The 21,304-nt window shown below is 36.7% G+C and overlaps 1 protein-coding gene across 5 annotated transcripts in view; it reads right to left on the reverse strand.

The window, feature by feature from the left end:
* Positions 1–21,304, reverse strand: part of HELZ (helicase with zinc finger) — a 166,032-nt gene that overhangs the window by 23,463 nt on the left and 121,265 nt on the right. For all 5 annotated transcript variants that reach the window (XM_025436755.3, XM_025436751.3, XM_025436752.3 and 2 more), the window contains 7 exons: positions 20,078–20,129; positions 19,133–19,323; positions 16,995–17,202; positions 11,596–11,675; positions 6,137–6,707; positions 5,484–5,724; positions 3,941–4,457 (listed from right to left, as the gene is read on the reverse strand). In XM_025436755.3, coding sequence (XP_025292540.1) covers positions 3,941–4,457; positions 5,484–5,724; positions 6,137–6,707; positions 11,596–11,675; positions 16,995–17,202; positions 19,133–19,323; positions 20,078–20,129 — 1,860 coding nt within the window. The remainder of the gene's footprint in view (positions 1–3,940; positions 4,458–5,483; positions 5,725–6,136; positions 6,708–11,595; positions 11,676–16,994; positions 17,203–19,132; positions 19,324–20,077; positions 20,130–21,304) is intronic.

Raw genomic sequence — 21,304 nt, forward strand, 5'->3', positions numbered from 1 at the left:
ATCCCCTGTGATGACTATTTGAACATCAGAAAAAAGAATTCTCGAAGACAAACATTGTTATAAGAGAAGAGGACATCATATAATGATAAAAATGTAATCCATCGAGAAGATATAACAATTATAAATATATATAAACCTAACAACAGAGCCCCAATATACATGAAACATAAACTGACAAAAGTCAAAAGGTGAAATAGAAGATCCAATATTAATAGTTAGAGATTTCAATACCCTACCTTGTAATAGATATAAAACCTAGACAGAGATCCAAAGGAAACAGAAAATTTGAACAATATAAACCAAACAGACCTAAAATAACTAAAGAACACTTTACCCAACAATAACTAAATACTTATGCTTCTCCAGTGCACCAGAAACATTCTCCAAGAAAGACCATATATTAGGGCACAAGTCTCAATAAATTTTAAAAGATTAATATTATACAAAGTGTATTCTCCAACCACAATGGAATGAAATCAGGAATGAAAAGTCAAGGAAATTTGAAAAACCCATCCTAGATACACTTGCTTTTCTCTAATTTGCCAAATATGTTCCCTAAACATTATACTAGATGTTCTGGCCAGGGCAATTAGGCAAGAAAAAGAAATAAAAGGCAGCCAGACTGGAAAGGAAGAACAAAAATGTATTTGCAGACATTTTTTTTTTAAAGATTTTATTTATTAATTCATGAAAGACAGAGAGAGAGAGAGAGAGAGAGAGGCAGAGACACAGGCAGAGGGAGAAGCAGGCTCCATGCAGGAAGCCTGACATGGGACTTGATCCTGGGTCTCCAGGATCATGTACTGGGCTGAAGGCAGCACTAAACTGCTGAGCCACCCGGGGTGCCCGCAACATTTTCTTCTATATGACAAAATCCCATGGTATCCACAAAAAATATCTATTAGAGCTAACTAATAGGTCAGCAAATTTGTAGATATACAATAAATATGTAATTAATTGTATTTCTGCACATTAATAATGAACAGTCCAAAAATTTTCATTTTTTTCATTTCATTTCAACAGCAGGAAAATGAATAAAATACTTCAGGATAAATTTAACAAAAGAAGTGTAAGACTTGTACTTGGAAAATTATAAAATGCTGTTAAAAATTTTAAAGGACTTAAATAAATGTAAAGATACCTCATGTTCAGGTGCCAGAAGACTTTAATATTGTTAAGATGATAATACTCCTCAAATTAACCTACAGATTTAAAGCAATCCCTTTTAAAATCTCCAGTTTTTTTGTTTTTGTTTGCAGAAATTGAAAAACTGATCCTAAATTTCATATGGAAATTCAAAAGACCTAGAATGGCCAATCTTGAAAAATAACAAACTACAAAACTCATACTTCCAATTACAAACTCACTACAAAGATACAGTATACAAGATAGTGTGGTAGAGCATAAGGACATAGACAATACTGAATAGAATTGAAAGCCTACAGATAATCCCATACATCTCTGGTCAATTGATTTTTGACAAGGATGCCACCAAGACCATTCAATGGAGAAAGAAAACTGGATAACCAAATGCAAAATAATGAATGTCACACTATCTCATATAATACACAAAAATTAACTCAGCATGGATCAAAGAACGCAATGTAAAAACTAAAACTATAAAACTGAGAAAGGTAAATGTACATCTCATGACCCTGGATTAGGCAACAGTTTCTCAGGTATGACACTGAAAGCATAGTAACAGCAGCGACAACAACAAATAACAGATAAATTGGACTTTATTCAAATGAGAAACTTTTGTGCCTCAAAGGATACTTTATTAAGGAGGTGAAAAGACAACCCACTGAAGGAGAAAATATGACAAATCATGTATGTGATAAGAATCTAGCATCCAGAATATATTTAAAACCTCTTATAGCTCTGCAACGGAAAGGCAACCATTTTTTTTTAAATGGGCAAAGGATCTGAATGGACATTTCTCCAAAGAAAATACACAAGTGGCCTATAGCCACATGAAGTAATGCTCAACATCATTACTCACTAGAGAAATGCCTATCAAAACCACAAAGAGATACTACTCTATACTCACTAAATGGCTACAATTTCTTTTTTAAAAAAGGAGTTATTAGAACCCCCATACATCACTACTGGGAATGTAAAATGGTAGAAGGCACTGTGGAAAAATAGCTTGGCAGCTCCTCAAAAAGTCAAACATAGAGTTACCACATGACTCAAGGTCATTTCAGGTACAAAGTTAACCAAGAGAACAAAACATATCCTTTCCCACAAAAACTTGTTCAGCTGCATTATTCGTAACAGCAAAATAATGGAAACAACCCAAATATCCATCAATTGATGAAGAGATAAACAAATTGTAGTATATCCATACAATGGAGTATTACTCAGCCATAAACAGAAATGAAGTACTAACATATGCTACAAAGTGCGTGAGCTTCGAAAACATTATGCTAAAGGAAAGAAGCCAGACTCAAAAGGCCACATTTTGAATGATTCCAGTTATATGAAATGTCTCCATAGAGACAGAAAGTAGATTATTGGTTGTCAAGGGCTGGAGGCAGGGAGAATTAGGGAGCAACTACTTAACGGTTATGGCATTTCTCTCAGTTTGACAAAATGTCTTGGAATTATAGAGTGGTGACTGTGACACAATATTGTACATATATTAAAACCCACTAAATAGTACTTTCAAAGGGTTGAAATAATGAAGCTATATGAATTTTATCAGAAATACATAAACACAGAAAACATCACTTAACTGAAAATGACCTTACTATTTAGCTGTTAAGCCCTCCCATTATTAACTTGAAATAATGTCAGATATGTGTCAAATCTTTAAAAGTATGGTTCCAAATTTCTAGATCCCTACAATACATATATACAGATACCAATTCATCTTATGCTTACAACTGATATCAGAAGCCTAAGATGGCAATTAAGCTGTTTTCATGAGAATTATTATATGAGATGAGTCAGTCAATGTCTACTGGAACAATGTGAACAAATTACCTCCAAAACTCTACAAATAAGATAAAGAACCATCCCTATGAAATGACTTTTTAATCAGCATGTACAGCAGAAAATTTGCTAAACACGTGAATCATTTTTAAAGCCTTTAGAAATCAACAAGGAACTGCCAAAATGAAGCTAATGTCAAAAAGATATCTTTCATGTATCAAAATTGGAAATGTTTATCCTGTTTTAATAAAAAGACATTTGTGATTGATAATGACCACAATCAACTTTCTACATTCTCATCTTTAATCACTGCAAGTTTAAGGGGACCAGCTAGACAACATTTTTATAGTTTACACCAATGGTACCATTTTGGAAGTTTTATAACCTGGAATTACGGAGATTTTCTTATCAGTGAAGGTCCATAGAGATGCTCTTTAGAAATACCTACATATTTTAAGATAAAAATCCAGTTTACCTTAAAATGCCTAGTTGAGCCGAGTCAATTCTAGGTTAAATACACTGTCCATTCTGACTCTCAGATATCAGTATTGCAGTGTATCAACTGCCCCAGGCTAAGAAAGCACCAGGATGATGCCAGGAGGAAGCATAGCACTAGGAATTCACCATTGGCTGAGATAGCCAACATCTATGGAAAGCTTAATTAACACATTTATAACTGACAAATGTAACTTAAGTAAAAAGATGAATCACTAGAAACCATTTGCCCAGATTAGATAGAACAAAAAGCTGCTTGAAGGAAGAGCCCCCTCAGGTCAGTCAGATGTTAAATATTCCAAAACAGCAATAAAAAACTCTAAGGGGCATGTTTCAACAATAATGACCATTCTATAAAGCCTGAAATACCACAATAAGAGTGGAAATTAAAATAAATTCCAGGAAAAGATTACCTTCAAAAGACTACTTAATTCTCTTCTCATCAAATCAATAAATACTAGTATTTTTCATAAGAATTTAATCCCAAAAGGAAAAGAAAGACATTTACCTCTTCTAAGCTAGGGAGCGAAGAAGAAGATACTGTTCGAGATGACAATGGGTGAAATGGCTCTTGACCAATAGCATGTTGATGATTCTGTATTTGTACAAAAGGGTTCTGCGGTGGCCTGTGAGGCAAGGGAGGTAGGCCATAGGGAAAACCTGGCCCCATTAGGTGATTCTGTTGTAAGTTAGCAAAAGTCCATGCTCCATCAGGTGCCAGGTATTTCAAGGGAGGAGGGGCAAGGTGTTCAGATGGCAACGAGAAAGGCGAGCTGAATATCTGGGGCGGTAGGCGCTGTGGAAATGCTGGGTTGTTGGCTACTTCAATGTCTCTGCTGTTGTCATTAAAGTTAGAAAAGTGGCTACTGTGGTCTGTGCTGGATGGGGGAGATGGGACTGCTGGTGGGCTCCTAGTCTGAATTTGTCTATATTGCAAAAGTCTTGATTGAGGTGGTGGCATTTCAGCTAGTTCCCGTGTTTCACTTTGATCACGATTAGATAGTTCTCTGATTAAGTCTTGAAACCTACATAAAGATGATGAAATATGAGGAAAAGAAAACAAAAGCTCTGTCATATCAAGGAGAGCTTTAGTCAACTACGTGTTAATTTTTACAGACAAAATCAGAATATTTCATTTTAGAACTAATATCAATTAATCCCAAAAGTGAGCATTAAAGGGTGCCTGGGAGGCTCAGTCGGTTGGGCATTCAACTCTTGGTTTCAGCTCAGGATCTCAGGGTTGGGAGATCAAGCTCCGAGTCAGGCTCCATACTCAGCAAGGAGTCTGCTTGTCCCTCTCCCTCTGCTTCTCCCCTCACTTGTGTGCATGGGCTCTCTCTCAAATAAAATTTAAATATCTTTAAAAAAAAAAAAGTGAGCAGTAACACTCAATAAATGCTGAGTTGAAGATACTAAATATGCCCAAGTACCTGATTTCCTTCTTTTCCCTTGGCATTAAAAACAATTGTCCTTGTCTCTACATGTCTTTGATAAATGGCTGTTATAAAGTCACCATCAAGGTGGAATTTGTTCACAGGGATTAGGAAATACTTCATTCCATTCAAATGACATGGCTATAAAAACAAGTTTAGAATAAGGACTGAACACTCATGAACATCTGTAGTTAAAAGAAGATAGAATTCTGTGCAAATGGGGAAAATTGATGATAAATCTATAATTTTTAACTTTCAACCAATAATTTACTTCTGTGTCCATTCATTTCTTGTATTACTACTGAGTATGAAAGAAATGCTCACAGTGAGGGTATATTTCTTTTTCAGGAGAGCCACAAAGCAAGGGGACACATTAATTTTCAATCCACAACAGATTGTCCATGCCCAGATTTGCACCAGTTCCTTCTAAATGGGTTCTCTATATTTTAGAGTCAATCGATAGAACTGTGTAGCATGTGCCTGGAAGGCCAGCATCCAATTTCTTTGGGACAGTATTCCAGCTTGAGGCTAAAAGAACAACACTGAAGAAAGAAAACAGGGTGTGTGGGGAGGGGGAGGGAGTCATGTTTCAAGGTGATTTTTACCCTGCAGAAATACCTTGAGTCTGTTGTTTCTGCTTCATCTTCAGCACTGCTGGGGAGCTTCCAGTCTGCTCTCACTGGTGGCTGATGTAATCCGATGGGTGGCTGAGGAAGATGCTGGAGGTGAGGATGAGGATGGTGATGGTGTGGGTATGGAATACTGCCCTGACTGAGATAGGCGTGATGCTCATTCCACTGCTGTAACCGCACTTGCTGCTGTCTTAGTGTTTCTAGAGCTACACTCCCGTGCATACGATCTGCAAAATATCGGGGAAGAATTTAAGTTTTCATGCATTTGGGTTTCAGGTTAATTTGGGGTTTCAAGTAATCAAGTTTTTTCAACCAGATTTTCTTCACAGAGACAAAAGACATGCCTACAACTTGGGTTTTGGAGAAAGCAAATGTTTTCTAAATTTGCCAGTAACTAAAGTCATGGTAATGGTGATGATGATTCTTTCTTACCCATGTAATCCTGTAAGTTGGATCAACTAGATACTTAATATTATATAGTGTTTGGAACAAGATTCTGTTAGACAAAGCAATTGAATTCTGCTGCCATGATTTGAAGAAATGAATCAATCCTGACCCAAATTAATATTGCACAGTACATGTCAATTTAAGGAAATTTTCTCTGAATTCGTCACATCCAGCAGTGACAGGAGAACTTACCTAAAGCCTCCCCTATAGGCAATCCTGGGGGGTTCTCATCAGTGAAGTTATTCAGATGTGAAGGAAGGAGGGGGCCAGGCTGCGCAATGGCTCGCAGAGGACTGTGGCCTTCTTGCAGCATGGGAGGGGGCTGCTGCTCAGGAATCACAGGTTCTGCAGGAGGGGACTGTGGTCGGTGAGAAACTGCACTATTAAAGAAAGCACTGTTGGGTCCTGCCTGATAGGCAGGAGAAAGTTGAGGAGGTGGCTGCTGAGTCAGCTGGTTCAACGGATTCTGTGGTGGGACTACCTGATTCGGTTGGGGTGGCATCTGATTTGGTTGTTCAGGCAAATTATTCTGCTGCTGATTTAACAAGGCGTGCTGCTGCGGAATTGGAAACGGTGGTCTGGGTAGCTGTGGAAGGGGATGAAAATGACGATTGGGAATTGCATACTGTGCATGAGGAGCAGGGAGAGGAAGATTTATGTGTCTCGGGTTGAGATTATCTTTGCGATGAAATTTGGCATTGGGATAAACAACACCAGGACGCGACTCAGGACTTCTGTTCTGTGGATTTGATTCCAAATCAATCTAGAAAAAAATAAGAAGTCTTTCTTAACTATGGAAGATCTGGGTCCTGTGGCTATCTACCTTTTCCCACCCCTAGTAAATCTACAGGATAGGATACATTCTTATCAGTCACAGCTGAGGACTGGGTACCCACCCAATCACTTTTTGACAACCGAATGAGGGAATAAATATCTTTTAAATTAGAAAAGATGAAACAGAAAAAGGCATATTAAATTTGAGTCATAAGGAGAAATACTACCATCTTATTAACATATCCACTTTAATTCCTTTAAAAATATTATTTTTAATTTCACAGTTTCTTCCTCGGAAAGATAACCTTTGCTTCCTTCTGATATAAATCATTAAAGTGTGTCCTTTCCTTCCAATTTTATTGTTTTTATAGATCTCTTTCTTCAAACATATCTATATTAATTTAAAAAATACTTGTGTCAATTTAAACAACTCTGAAGTGAACAAATAAGTAGTTTATCACTTTGTATGACAGTTTACTTGTCAATTCTTACTGTTAGGTAGTGACATTTATTCTTACAACATACATTTACTGAGAGCCTATCAAAGGCACTGTACCTTGTGCTGGAGATTAAAAAGGCAGTAAGAAGACTTAGTCTATACCCTTAAGAGCTTATAGTGAGGGTTGGCACACTATGGCCCCCAAGCCATTTCCAGCCCACCAAACTTGCAATTACAGTTTACTGGAACACAGCCATTCTCATGCGTTTACATATTGTCTATAGTTACTTTCTCACCACAGTGGCAGAGCTGAGTGACTACAACAGAAACCATACGGCCACAAAGCCTGAAGATTTACTACCTGGCTTCTTGTATTTGAAAAAGTTTGCTAAGCCCAGGCCTGGAGTCCAGTAGAACATAAAATTAGAGGTCTTAAACAAAAGGATGTGATAGGAGATCCCAGGGCCTAAGAAAATCAAAGGCAGAGGCTATGACATTTGAACTGAATCTTCCACAAAGAGCTGGAATCTTCCAGTGAGGGATGGATATTCTAGGTAAAGGTTAACAGCTTAACTGAGGAGGGAGGAAGGGAGAAAAATATGGCAGATTTGAGGAACATGAGAAGTTTTGTGTATACAGAGCTACATCTTCACTTGTTTATTCCTGACATCAGATAAAACTGCAACAGCCCAATTACACAAGACCCCAAATGACTAAATACTGAGTATAAACATTTTTAATCCTGTAAACTGTGGTAAGCTACCAAAGATTTGTAAGTTCTCTAGTGCTGACATCCTTCTGAAACCCAAGTCTGATCATAAGTGGTGACAATGTGAAAACTGAAATATGAAATACAAGATGGAAAGAAGCAATTTTTCTTTACCATCGCTGTCAAAACACTCAATAAGCTGCTTTGGTGTATCAATCTCCTTGTAAGCTTCAATGCTAAAATAGTCACTGAGTACTTGCCTCACCAAAGGGTCTCAAGTTAAACACAGAACTGACCATTCTCAGGAACCCAGAACAAGCAGCTTATTCCTGAACTGAAGTGGAGACACTCCCGGCAACCAAGCTATTACAATGGTTGCAAAGTGCCAATCACTCCTCAAGTGCATTTTCATCTCTCATCACTAGTTCAAATGGACTGCCACTGACTTTGGCCAATAAGATCCTTAAGATTACTGGGTGTATATAAATTGTCTAGAAAATGAAATGAGAAGAATGACAAGTCCATCCCAGAGTCTTCCCAAGCAGCTGCAATGCCTGCTCTTCAGATGTCTCAGAACCTATTACCTACAATGGCATTATAAATATGGAGGATCTTCAATAATGAGTTGTCATTAATTGTCTACAATGAGCCAAGATTTGAGCTCTATATATTAAATCATTAGACTCTATCTAAAAAATTTTAAAAAGTTTCAGAACCTACTTCAAATTCTTTATAAACAAATGTTGTCCCCCATAAATCTTCATCTTTTCCATGACTGATGCTACATTCAGCTGGGATATACTTTTCTCCATAAGATACTGTTGAAAATATTCTCATGCTCAGGTCACATGACAGAGACTATGATTAGAAGTCAAGGTTGTTTGGTGGATAAGCTGCCTCCTTCACTTCTGACGCTGACATGGATAAGAAGCTAGGCCAGTCATAGAAACTTAACCAAGACTGTGCCACTCAGTGGGGTGCCTGAGTGGCTCAGTCAGTTAAGTGGCCAACTGTTGATTTTGGCTTAGGTCATGATCTCAGCCTCCTGGGATGCAGCCCCTCCTTGGGTTCCCTGCTTAGCCAGAAGTCTGTTTGTCCCACTCCCTCTCCCACATTAAAATAAGTAAACAAATCTTAAAACAAACAAACAAAAGACTGTGCTACTCAGGGCGCCTGAGTAGCTCAGCTAGTTGGCTCAGTCAGTTAAGTGGCCAACTGTTGATTCTGGCTTAGGTCATGATCTCAGGGTTGTGGAATGAAGCCCCTCCATGGGTTCCCCGCTCAGCCAGAAGTCTGTTTGCCCCTTTTTCTGTGCATTCTCTCTCTCTCCTGCTCTAAAATAATAAACAAAATCTTAAAAAAAAAAAAAGGTAAAAAAATAAAGAAGACTGTGCTACTATATGATACTACAATAAGCTAAGCAGGATGGAGGACTCTAAGGTCTGAAGAAGCCTGAGAATTAAATTATTACCAGAATTAGGTTGTCCTCCATCACTTTCCTCTTGGTACTGAGGCACTGAGTCAAGGAGAGCTAGGAGTTGTCTCACCCCCTAGGCCCCAAGACAAAGCTTCAAAGTGGAAAGAAAATGAAACATGTCTATTAGTTTGCCTAGTTCCTGAACAAGGAAAGATCATAAGAGAAATTTTAAAATAAGGACACAAGAGACACTTAGCTATCTTGGCTTCGGTTGCTCTCATAGCACCCAAGATTCTTGTGGTAGATTGTGTCCTATGCTGCCTCTGACTGCAAAGGCTGCCACAGCATCTTCAGATGCCATTTGTTGTTTCTCTGCATCTTGTTCCAAACAGAAAGAATTCCACTCGCACTGCAACTCCCCTTGGACTCAATCAGGACGTTCCACTGGCTGCCTAATTTGTACTCCTCCAGTAGGTACTAAGTCCTTCCAGTTGTAGAAGCTGTGAATCAGAGCTGCTTATGGGATATAAGTCACTGAATATAGAGATCAGTTGCTTAAAGCAAGCTGAAGTTGGAAATGTAGATTTGGAAGTCATTATCATGTAGCAGAGATTTAAAACCATGGAACTGACCTAGTTTATAGTGAGAAATCACAGAATGCAGAAAGGTGCAGGATGGTGACAGAACCCTGGGAAACCCCAACATAAGGACTAGGAACAGACAGGAGGGGGTGGACGGGAACTTAAAAAAGAGGTCATGTTAGGGTTATGAAAAATGGAAATGTATGTCAAAGAAACCAAAAGAAACAAGATGGTTTCTTGGTCAAGAAGAATGAAATAGAAAACAGTAACAAAAAAAAAAAAAAAAAAAGAAAACAGTAACAAATACCAGAGAAAAGACAAGACTACAGCTGAAGCATGTTCATAAAAGTTGGTCACTTGAAGCTCAAGAGTTTCAGGGAAACATCAAAGTCTAATACAAGACTGTTTGGGTAAAGGGCAAAGAAAGATGAGATGGGAAAGGCAAACTTAGGGAGTAGCTATGAAAGAGATGAAAGTCAAAGTGGTTTTTAAAACAAACAAAACAAAACAGTCTATCAATTTACTTACAGGCTGAGAAGAAGGACTAGTAGCTAGAAAGAGGAGGAAAGAGGACATGGTCTTTGAGATGACCAGAAAAGGAGAGACTAGTCTTCTCTGAGACTGAAGCCTTCTATCAAACTCTTATCTGGTCATAAGAAACAAAGATGTTCAAGGACACAGAAAAAGGGATAAGTCTAAGGTCTTAAATTAACAGGGTGACATCTTGATGTGGGAACTCTAAGGCAAGGTCATTTCCTGATCATAAGGATAACAGAAGGTGGAAGGTATTAGGCATAAGAAGAGCGGCTAAGAAATTGAGCAAAGGGAGCTAGGTCACATAAAAGAAATGCAGAGAAGCCCCTGAGGTTCCCTGAGATTAGAAAATATGCCTGGTGGCTTAGTGGTGGAGCATTTGCCTTTGGCTCAGGTCATGATCCTGGGGTCCTAGGATCCAGTCCCGCATCAGGCTCCCTGAAGAGAGCCTGCTTCTTCCTCTACCTATGTCTCTGTCTCTCTGTGTCTCTCATGAGTAAATAAAATCTTAAGAAAATATTAATTTCCAGTGGCACTAATTCAACCACTGATTTCATTTTCCCTCACTAATTCATAAGCCCAGAAACAAAGAGAGTAGATGAACAGATAAAGAGTTTAGGATTAGTTATGGCATGAATAAGTCATGGGGATAACAGGTACAGCACAGGGGATATAATTAATGGTATTGTAATAGCAGTGTACAGTGACAGATGGTAATTACACTGTGGTGAGCAAGCATATCATACAGACTTGTCAAGAATCACTATGGTGTACACCTGAAATTAGTGTAACATTGTGTACCAACTACTTCAATTTAAAAAGTTTAGGATTTATATAGTAGATGTGAGGAGAGAAGAAGGTAAGCGATTTATGGAAGTTAAGTTGTCCCTCTTCACTGTAACAACTTCTTTTCAGTGACACATCTATAGCTGTTTTCACTTAGTATTTTATCATGGAAAGGCTCTGAATTCAAGCCTAACACTGAATCACACAATTTGAGAAAAGCATACAAATATATCAAATAATGTAGCCAAAGAAAAGAGAGGACAACATAACCCACCAGATCCTCATGAAACAATAGATATAAAAGATATAGATAAAAATATAGAAAATTTTCTTTTAAATGTCAAGATTCCAAGATGATAAATCAGAGTAAATCCATAAGGACAAAGCATTCACCAAATGTAAGCAGCATACCTGTTTTGATTCTGTAGGCTTTTTCTCTGGTGTTCGAATCTTATTAATTTCAGGTCCAGGATTATTTGTATCACTTTTACCTAAGAAAATATTTTAAAATTCTTATAAATTGTCTCCAATGGATGTTACATTTCCAGTGACTATCAATTATTAGACAGAAGCAGAATATTTTAAACATTTTTCACCCATTATATTGATTTATACTACTGCTTGGGTTTTGCTTTTTCTACAGTTTCAGAGTTGCAGTTTACCTGCAAGAAAGAAAATTATAATTAAAGCAAACCTCATTGTCAAAACAAAAGCTTAATAAAGGAATAACCTTACAACATGAAATAATTTCAAAGATAACTGCCCAATCTCCAGAATTTGTAGTTTGTTTTCTTAAACTAGATATACAAAAGGTACTAACATTCTTGCCTATTTATACATGCTCAGTGCTTGGACATTCACAAATGCAATTAAGCAAGAATCCAAATAACATGCCAATCCAATTTAACAAAGGAATCAAACTGATTAATGATATATATTTTTAAGATTTTATTTATTTATTTGACAGAGAGAGTGAGTGCACAAGCGAGTGGAGCAGCAGGCAGAGGGAGAGGGAGAAGCAGGCTCCCTGCTCAGCAAGGAGCCAGACACAGGAATTGATCCCAGGCAGACACTTAACCAACTGAGCCACCTAGGCACCCCTGAATTAAAGATATTCTGAAAGGAACGTAGTTATGCTGCTTAAAAGTAATAGATGGGAAATTAAATATGAATGGATGATAAATAGTAAAGGAAGCAAAACTGAGGTTTAAAAAAAATCACAATTATAATTGAGTTAAATGATGCTATTTCACATATGTGAAAGGATTTTTATTTTTTAAGATTTATTTAATTTATTTATTTGAGAGGGAGGAAGAAAGGGAGAGGGAGGAGGAGAGGGAGAGACAAAACCTCAAGCAGACTCTCAGCTGAGCACAGAGCCCAACATGGAGCTCAATCTCACGACCCTGAGGTCATGACCTGAGCTGAAATCAAGAGTTGAATGCATATACAATGGAGCCACTCAGGCACCCTATACATGTGAAAGGATTTCAATCTATAAAAATTAACTGCTACGTTTTTTTTAAGATTTTATTTATTTATTCATGACAGACATAGGGAGAAGCAGGCTCCCCATGGAGAACCTGATGCAGAACTCAATTCCAGGACCCCGAGATCAAAGGCAGACACGCGAGGATCCCTGGGTAGCTCAGCGGTTTAGCACCTGCCTTTGGCCCAGGGCATGATCCTGGAGTCCTGAGATCGAGTCCCGCATCAGGCTCCCCGCATGGAGCCTACTTCTCCCTCTGCCTGTGTCTCTACCTCTCTCTCTCTCTGTGTCTCTCATGAATAAATAAATAAAATCTTTCAAAAACAAAGGCAGACACTCAACCACTGAGCCACCCATATGCCCCTAAATCCTGGATATTTTAAATTCCTTGAAAAAAATCCAAGATTTGGGTTCTTATTTAAAAACACTCTTCTAGAGAGCACCTGGGCGGCTCAGTCAGTTAAACACCTGATTCTTGATATCAAGTTCAGAGTCTTGATCTCAGGGTCATGAGTTCAAGCCCTATATTATGTTCCACATTGGGCATAGAGTCTACTTCTAAATCAATCAATCAATCAAACACTCTTTCAGGAAAGCCACTGGAACTTTGTAAGATGAATTTTCATGCCAGAATAGGCTTACTTCAAGAAATGAAACTACAATGTCTTAGATGAAAAATACACCGGATGGAACTAGCAGATTAGACATTGCAGAATAAAAACTTAGTGAACTAGAGGCACAGCAACAGAAACTACACAAAATGAAATACAAGAAGAAAAAGGAAATTAAAAAAAGAAAAGAAGTTAAAGTGCATCCATAAACTGTGGGGAAACTTTAATCAACCTAATATTTGGGTAGTAGGAATTCCTGAAGAGGAGGAGGTAAGATAAAAAACATCCTAAGAAATATAGGCCAAAGGTTTCTAAACTTGATGAAAACTATAAAGCCATAGATCCAAGAAGCTCAACAAAACTCCAAACACAAGAGGCATGAAGAAAACTACACCAGGGAATATCATAATCAATCTACTAAAACCAGTATAAAAAGAAACTCTTACAAGGAGTCAGAGGAAAAAAAAGTCACATTACATATAGAAAAATAAAGGTTGGATGACATCAGATTTCTCCTCTAAAACAATTCAAGCCAGAAACAGCAGAATAACATCATTAAAGTACTGAAAGGTTAAAAACTGTAAACCAAGAATTCTATACCCTGCAAAAATATCTTTCAAAACTGAAAATGAAACAAAAATATTTTCAGGCATACACTACCAAAAGAATTCATCACCAACAGACTCACACTACAAGGAATGTTAAAAGAAGTCCTTTAGGCTGAAGGAAAATTGTATCAAACGAAAACATACAGAAGAAATAAACGTTACCAGAAATGCTACCTACATGGAGAGATACAAAAAAATTATTTTTCTCATTTAAACTCTTTAAAAAGATATTTGGCTGTTTAAACAAAAATAATTAACAATGTTTGGGCTTATAATATATGTAAAAGTAAAATGCAGGATAATAATATAAAAGTCAGGAGAGGAAAAACTGAAATATTATAAGGTTCTTTCCTGTACATGAAGTGGTAAAATATAAATAATAAAGTAGATTATGATAAATTAAAGATGTATATACTATCAACTCTAAAGCAAATACTAAAATAATAAAGAGTAACATAGCAAATAATCAAAAAGAAGGGATAAAATGGAATCATAAAAAATATTCGACTAATCCAAAAGAAAGGAGGAAAAAAGTCAAGGGAAAACAAAGAACAGATTAGACAAATTAAAAATAAATAGCAAGGGCAGCCCCAGTGTCACAGCGGTTTGGTGCTGCCTGCAGCTCAGGGCATGATCCTGGAGACCCGGGATCGGGTCCCACGCCAGGCTCCCTGCATGGAGCCTGCTCCTCCCTCTGCCTCTCTCTCTCTAGCTGTGTCTCTATGAATAAATAAATAAAATCTTTAAAAAAAATAGATAGCAAGATGATAAAATCAAGCCTAACTATATAAACACATTAAGTATAGTCTAAACACCCCCAATTAAATGGCAGAGATTGTCACATTCAATTAAAAAAAAAAAAATCAGGAGCCAACCATATGCCACCTGAAAGAAATGTACTGTACAGGTAGCTGGGTGGCTCAGTTGGGTGAGCACCCAATTCTTGGTTTTGGCTCAGGTAATCATCTCAAGATCTCAGGATCATGGGATCAAACCCCACATAGGGCTCCAGGCTCAGCAGGATGTCTGCTTGGGATTTTCTCTCTCCCTTTCTCTCTCTCTCTTTCCCCCTTAGCTGCTTCCCCCAACTACTCTCTTTCTGTCTCTCTAAAAAAATTAGTAAATCTTTTTTTAAACAATAATTAAAATAGGGCAGACCAGGTGGCTCAGCGGTTCAGCGCCACCTTCAGCCCAGGGTGTGATCCTGGAGACCTGGAATGGAGTCCCACGTCACACTCCCTGCATGGAGCCTGCTTCTCCCTCTACCTGTGTCTCTGCCTCTCTCTTTCTGTGTCTCACATGAATAAATAAATAAAATCTTTAAAAATAATAATAATTATTATTATTAAAATAAATACACTTTGGGCAGCCTGGGTGGCTTAGCAGTTTAGTGCCATCTTCAGCACAGGATGTGATCCCGGAGACCTGGGATAGAGTCCCATATCGGGCTCCCTGCATGGAGCCTGCCTCTCTCTCTCTCTCTGTCTCTCATGAATAAATAAAATCTTTTTAAAAAATAATATTAAAAAATAAAATAAATATACTTTGAAGATTTTATTTACTTATTTGTGAGAGATAGAAAGAGTACATATTGTGGGAGGGGCAGATGAAGAGGGAGAGAGAGAATCTCAAGCAGACTCTGCACTGAGCGCAGAACCTGACATGGGGCTCAATCCCATGACCATGAGATCATGACCTGAACCAAAGTAAAGAATCAGACGTTTAACGGACTGAGCTGTCAACAGGAGTCCCAAGAAATGCACTTTAAATATCAAGACACAAAGAGATTAAAAGTAATGTCAAAAAAGAAAAAAAAAGGGAGGGGGGGGTCAAAAAAGATATCCCACACCATCACTAATCAAAGGAAAGCTAAAGTGATTACATTAGATATTAAGCAAAGTTAGATCTCAGAGCAAAGAAAATCACTCCAAAATCACAAGAGTTAATTAATAAAAAGCACATATGTTGTGCCTAAATGTTGATGCTCCTATTAACAGAGCTTCAAAATTAATCAAGCAAAATTTAAAGGAAAAATTGACAAATGCCAATTGTATTTGGAGATTTCATATTCTCCTCTTAATACATATTTTCTTTGAAAGTTGACAGAAAATCAGCAATATAGTATATGTGCACAATTCTATCAATCAACTTGACCTAAGTAACATTTATAGAGTACTCTATTCTTCTCAAGTGCACATGGAACATTTGTAAAGATACATCATATTCTGGGCCATAAAACAAGTCTCAATAAATTGTTTTTGAGCTGATTCTAAAATGTATGTGGAAATGCAAAGGACCTGGAATAGACAGTCTTGAAAAAGAAGAAAAACTCATAGTACCTGACGTCAAGACGTTTATAAAGCTACAGGAATGAAGACAGCACATTTGGTATACAAAGAAAGTGTGCAGGGGATCCCGTGGATGGCTCAGTGGTTTTAGCGCTTGCCTTGGGCCCAGGGCGTGATCCTGGAGACCCGGGATCGAGTCCCACATCAGACTCCCTGCATGGAGCCTGCTTCTCCCTCTGTCTGTGTCTCTGCCTCTCTCTTTCTGTATCTCATGAATAAATAAATAAAATCTTTTTTAAAAAAAGCAAAGAAAGTGTGCATCAACAAAACAGGAGAGAGATTTCAAATATGTGGTCAATTGATTTTCAACAAAGGCACTAGTTGAGGATAGTGCTTTCAACAAATGGTGCTAGAACAAATATACACAAAAACAAAAATTTAAAAACGCTCATAATTCTTACCTTATGCCACATATAAAACTTAATTCAAAATGGACTTAATGTGAGAGCTAAAACTATGAAACTTCTAGGGAGAAAACACCAGATTTGTGATCTCGGATCAGACAAAAAAAAAATTGAGACACTATACCAAAAATGTGACATAAGCTCAGGGGGAAGTATGCTTGAGATTCTCTCCCTCTCCCTCTGTCCTTCCCCATGTACATGCATGTTCTCTTTCTCTCTCTCTCTCTCTCTCTCTCAAATAAACAAATAAAGTCTTTTTTAAAAAATCATACTGTTAAAAAAATCTTTACATGTTGATATAAGTAGGTGTGTCATCAATTTACGAACATGAGAATAGCAAAGCAGCTCACCATTTCGACTTGGCTCATGTTGCTCCTTCTCCTGATGCTGGTTTTGTGGCTGCCCTATGCTGACGGGTGGGTGGTGCCCAAGGCCATATGGTATGGGAGACCCCCGTCCGTGTGTCTGTAAGAGGTTCATATTGTAGGCCATTGCTGCCTGGTGTGTAAGGATCCGAGGATCGACTGCAAATCTGCCCTGGTACCCTGTCCATGGTACCTAGGTTATTACAAGAAATAAAATAATTGCATTAAGTCCATTTCAAAAGGCAAGCTGCTATAGTGCTGTTGATTAGGAAAAAGCAAACACACAGAGAGAGATGCTAATTTTATCAAAAATGAATAACTACAAAGTCAATGCTAATTGTAAACAATTGGGAAGAATTACTGCTACATCATAACTGGTCAAAAATTGGCTTCTTTTAAAAAAAAATTGGTTTCCTGAATCTTCAGTGTGTAGGGAAAATTGATCATTTTTCAGTTATGGAGGAAACTGAGGACTTAAAATTGATAATTATTCCTTAATGCATTAAATCATTTTGTAATCTTGAATCATTTCCCTTCAATATGAATGTACACATGTCACAGATTGTAAGAAAATTATCTTTTAAATTGTAACTGCATAGTTACATAGTTTAATAGGCTAAATGAGAGAACAGGGGAAAAAATTAAGAAAGAATTTCATCTAAGGAATCTCAACACAAAATATACATATTCCAACTTTACATGAATAACCTAATCATTTCATGTCCATTTATTGTGAGTAAAATTCCAATAGGCCATGAGTTTAGTTAATGCATTTGATTAATCCAACTCTTCCTTTAAACCACAAAAACAGAACATTTCTTTAGATGTATCTAAACATATAATCTCTGCATACTAACATAAAAGGATAAATACAATGACATCTGAGCTATTGGCCCTATCTTACTGTAATATAACTGTTAAATACAGACTCTTAAAAAACTCTTATATAATAAAAGCCTCTTTGACCTAGTAAAGTGAAATATAAATCCTAAGGGACTTACTATTTAAAGCAAATGATGTATAATATTGCCAGGCTGTCTGGAAAGAAATAAGTCAGCTAAAATTGAAAGTCTATGGGGAGTGGGCATGAATTACATATTTCTTACTGACAGTTACTCTCACTGGCTGCTGTAATTATAAACTATCATGATCAATATGGCAGAGAAAGGTTTACAGCTAGGCATTTTTCCATTTGAGGGTTGGGGGGTGCAGGTGTCTAAAATCTTCGACAATAATCACCTCTGCCTGAAATTATAATACTTGCCTTCAATAAAAGAAGTATTTTATAGGGTAAAATTCCTGAATTTGGAAATATTAGTATATCAGCAAATTAACAAAATTAACAAAATTTGAAGAATCTTAGAGGAGTAAAAATGGGTTTTACACAAGATGGAAGCTCTCTAAACACTTATTGTCTTAGAAAGGATTTAATAATGTTTTTAAGTACCTGTAAGATTTCATAAGGAGTGAAATTTCTCAGATAAATTCAGATCCAGAGAGCTTGACTAATCTAAGCTTCTTTGCGTCCTTCAAAAAACTATATTTCTTAAGAGCTAGTGAATTATGTAAAGATAAAAAAGTAAAAGATAAAATAAAAGCATCACTTTACAAGAGACCAGTTTACTAGCTCTGTTAAACCTTCAGCTCACTTTTCCCCAGTAAAAATATTTTAAAAGAGGGCAGCCCCAGTGGCTTAGCGGTTTAGTGCCATCTTCAGCCCAAGGTGTGATGCTGGAGACCGGGGATGGAGTCCCACATCGGGCTCCCTGCATGGAGCCTGCTTCTCTACCCCTCTCTCTCTCTCTCTCTCTGTATCTCTCATGAATAAATAAATAAAATCTAAAAAAAAAAAAAAATTTAAAAGAATACAAAAGTTTCTCAATCAAAACACCCAATTTATAGATTTCTTCATAACCACTGACAATGCAGTAACAAATTATAAGCAACAATTTGTATTTCTCTTGTCACTTCAAAATCTGAAGGTTAAAGAAAGAGATGCTCTAAAGAAGCTTACAGGCATTGAAAAATTAAAATAGAAGGTAGAACACTATTTGGGATAGTTACTAATTTAGTGAAGCCTATTTTATTTTATTCAATAGAAAGGATCTCAAATGTTCACTTACAGGTAAAGGCACCGACATAACTACATTCCCTCCATAGACAGCAGGTACGTAAAGAATACTTGTCCCAGTGTGAGGATCTATTCTTTGAACAGGGCTTGGAGATTTCCCCAAATTTGGGTGAGGTCCAAGAGGGGGTGGAGGAGTATATGCTCTAATAGGATTGCCAATAAGTACAGAAGGATTGGGTTGAACTGAAAAATAAACAGAGAGAACACACTCAGTAGCTGAACACATTCCCCTAGACAAGAATAATTTAAATCACCAACAGCAAAATACATTCCCAAGTTTCCCATAAGGTATCTTATAATAAAAGAATTACCAATATGGAAGAATAAAGCATATTTTTAAAAACATAACCACTTTACAATGTTCCCTAAAATTAGCTTGTGGTTACAAAGTATTCCTTTTGTAAACTAGTAAAATTGTAAATGTCTTCCAAGGAGCTAGAGGTGTGTCTTTCAAAAGAGAAAACCACACACTCAGTAAACATTCTTCTAAGACTCAGAAAATATATATAATCCTTCAAAATAAGGTTTTGGCTTACAATTTTAATATAGCCACAGAAAAAATAAAGGTTAACCAATTATTATTTTAAAAGCACATTTCTGTAATAATTTAAACCATTTAAATAAACTTCATCTTGAAATTTCAATTACCTAACATTTATAGGATATAAATATGTTCCAAAAACTTCTGTTGCATAGGCTTATATGTTTTTCCTCAAAACTTCTAGATATAAATCACCTATTTTCAGAAACGGTGTAACAAAGCATTCACAAAACCAGATGTATTGAATAAAAGAATTAATAAGGGAGTTCCAAAGTGTGTGTGTGTGTGTGTGTGTGTGTGTGTGTCCCTCTCCTGATGTTCCTCTTTCTAGTAATGAAGTTTGATGACAAATCTCTCAAATGATAAAAGTTATCACAGGATTAATTTTCCACTTACCAATTCCATCATTCTGGAAATGATCATTCTGGGTATGATGGAGGCTTTTCCCCTTCACAGAAAAAAATTATAAGAATTTAAACACATTTAATATTAGGAGAACAATAACCATTTTCCTAATCTTATGCAAATTAAATACATACAGCAACAATTAAAATCGAAAGACTGTGAATCTATAATTAATAACTATTAGACTGCTTTGACCCAACTTTCTTTTAAACTATCAAGTTATGGTGGTAGGCCTCTAGTTTTCTCAGCTTCAAATTAAGAGTATCTAAAATTCTTTAAATGAATTTTTAAATAAAAAGAAATAAACAATCAATGTGACTGAAACCTAAATTCTATTCCTTGTAGCTTCTCTACCAATTTTCTTTTCATTAAATGATGAAAAGAAAAGTTGTTTTTTGAGGGAAAAACAATAGTCTTCAACTCCTGAGGATGAGAACCTTAAAATAACCCTGTGAACATAAATATGGTTTGGGACTAATGGTATTTTGAGCATAATTCATGGCACCTTCAAGTGTAAAATTTACTAAAGGAACAGGAAAAAACACTGTCACAATCTGCTTAAAATAATGTACAAATGTTCTAGAGAGCAATTTGGCAATATTACCAGAAGCATCAAAAATGTACATACACTTTAACCCAATAATTGCACTTCCAGGAATTTATCCAAATGAAATAAGATTGGATTTGGGCCCAATGTTCATCACAGCATTGTTTATACATGTTAAATGCCCATGAACTGAAGATTTATTAAATAAACAATGCTAGATTCATATACCATTAAATGGGATAACTAGGGAAGAAATAATATTTGAAGAGACAATGGTTATGAATTCCTGGATTTTAAAAAATGTCTTTCTCGTTCTATTGGCTAAATGTAATACACAAAGCCATGATACAACAAGTAGCACGTTATACAACTTACACTTAGACACACACAAATCTGTTACTTGGACATAACATCTGAAAACTAAAGGCAGGGATGGGGGATAACATCTATAGCAGGAAGAAAAATTTATTCTTGACCAAAGCAAAAGTACAGTAATGTTTCACTTATCTCCCTGTCAGCAATGTTAATTATTCAGGTCAGCACTAAATATCAAAGGCGTCCAGTCAGGTAGGTTAGTTATGAGCAGAGAAGGGCAACTAAGCTCCAACTCTTAGAACAGTCAGAAAAAAAAAACAATGAATCACAGTTGTCCATTAACCAGAAGAGAATAT

This window comes from Canis lupus, chromosome 9 (assembly GCF_003254725.2).
Source record: "Canis lupus dingo isolate Sandy chromosome 9, ASM325472v2, whole genome shotgun sequence".
NCBI lineage: Eukaryota > Metazoa > Chordata > Mammalia > Carnivora > Canidae > Canis > Canis lupus.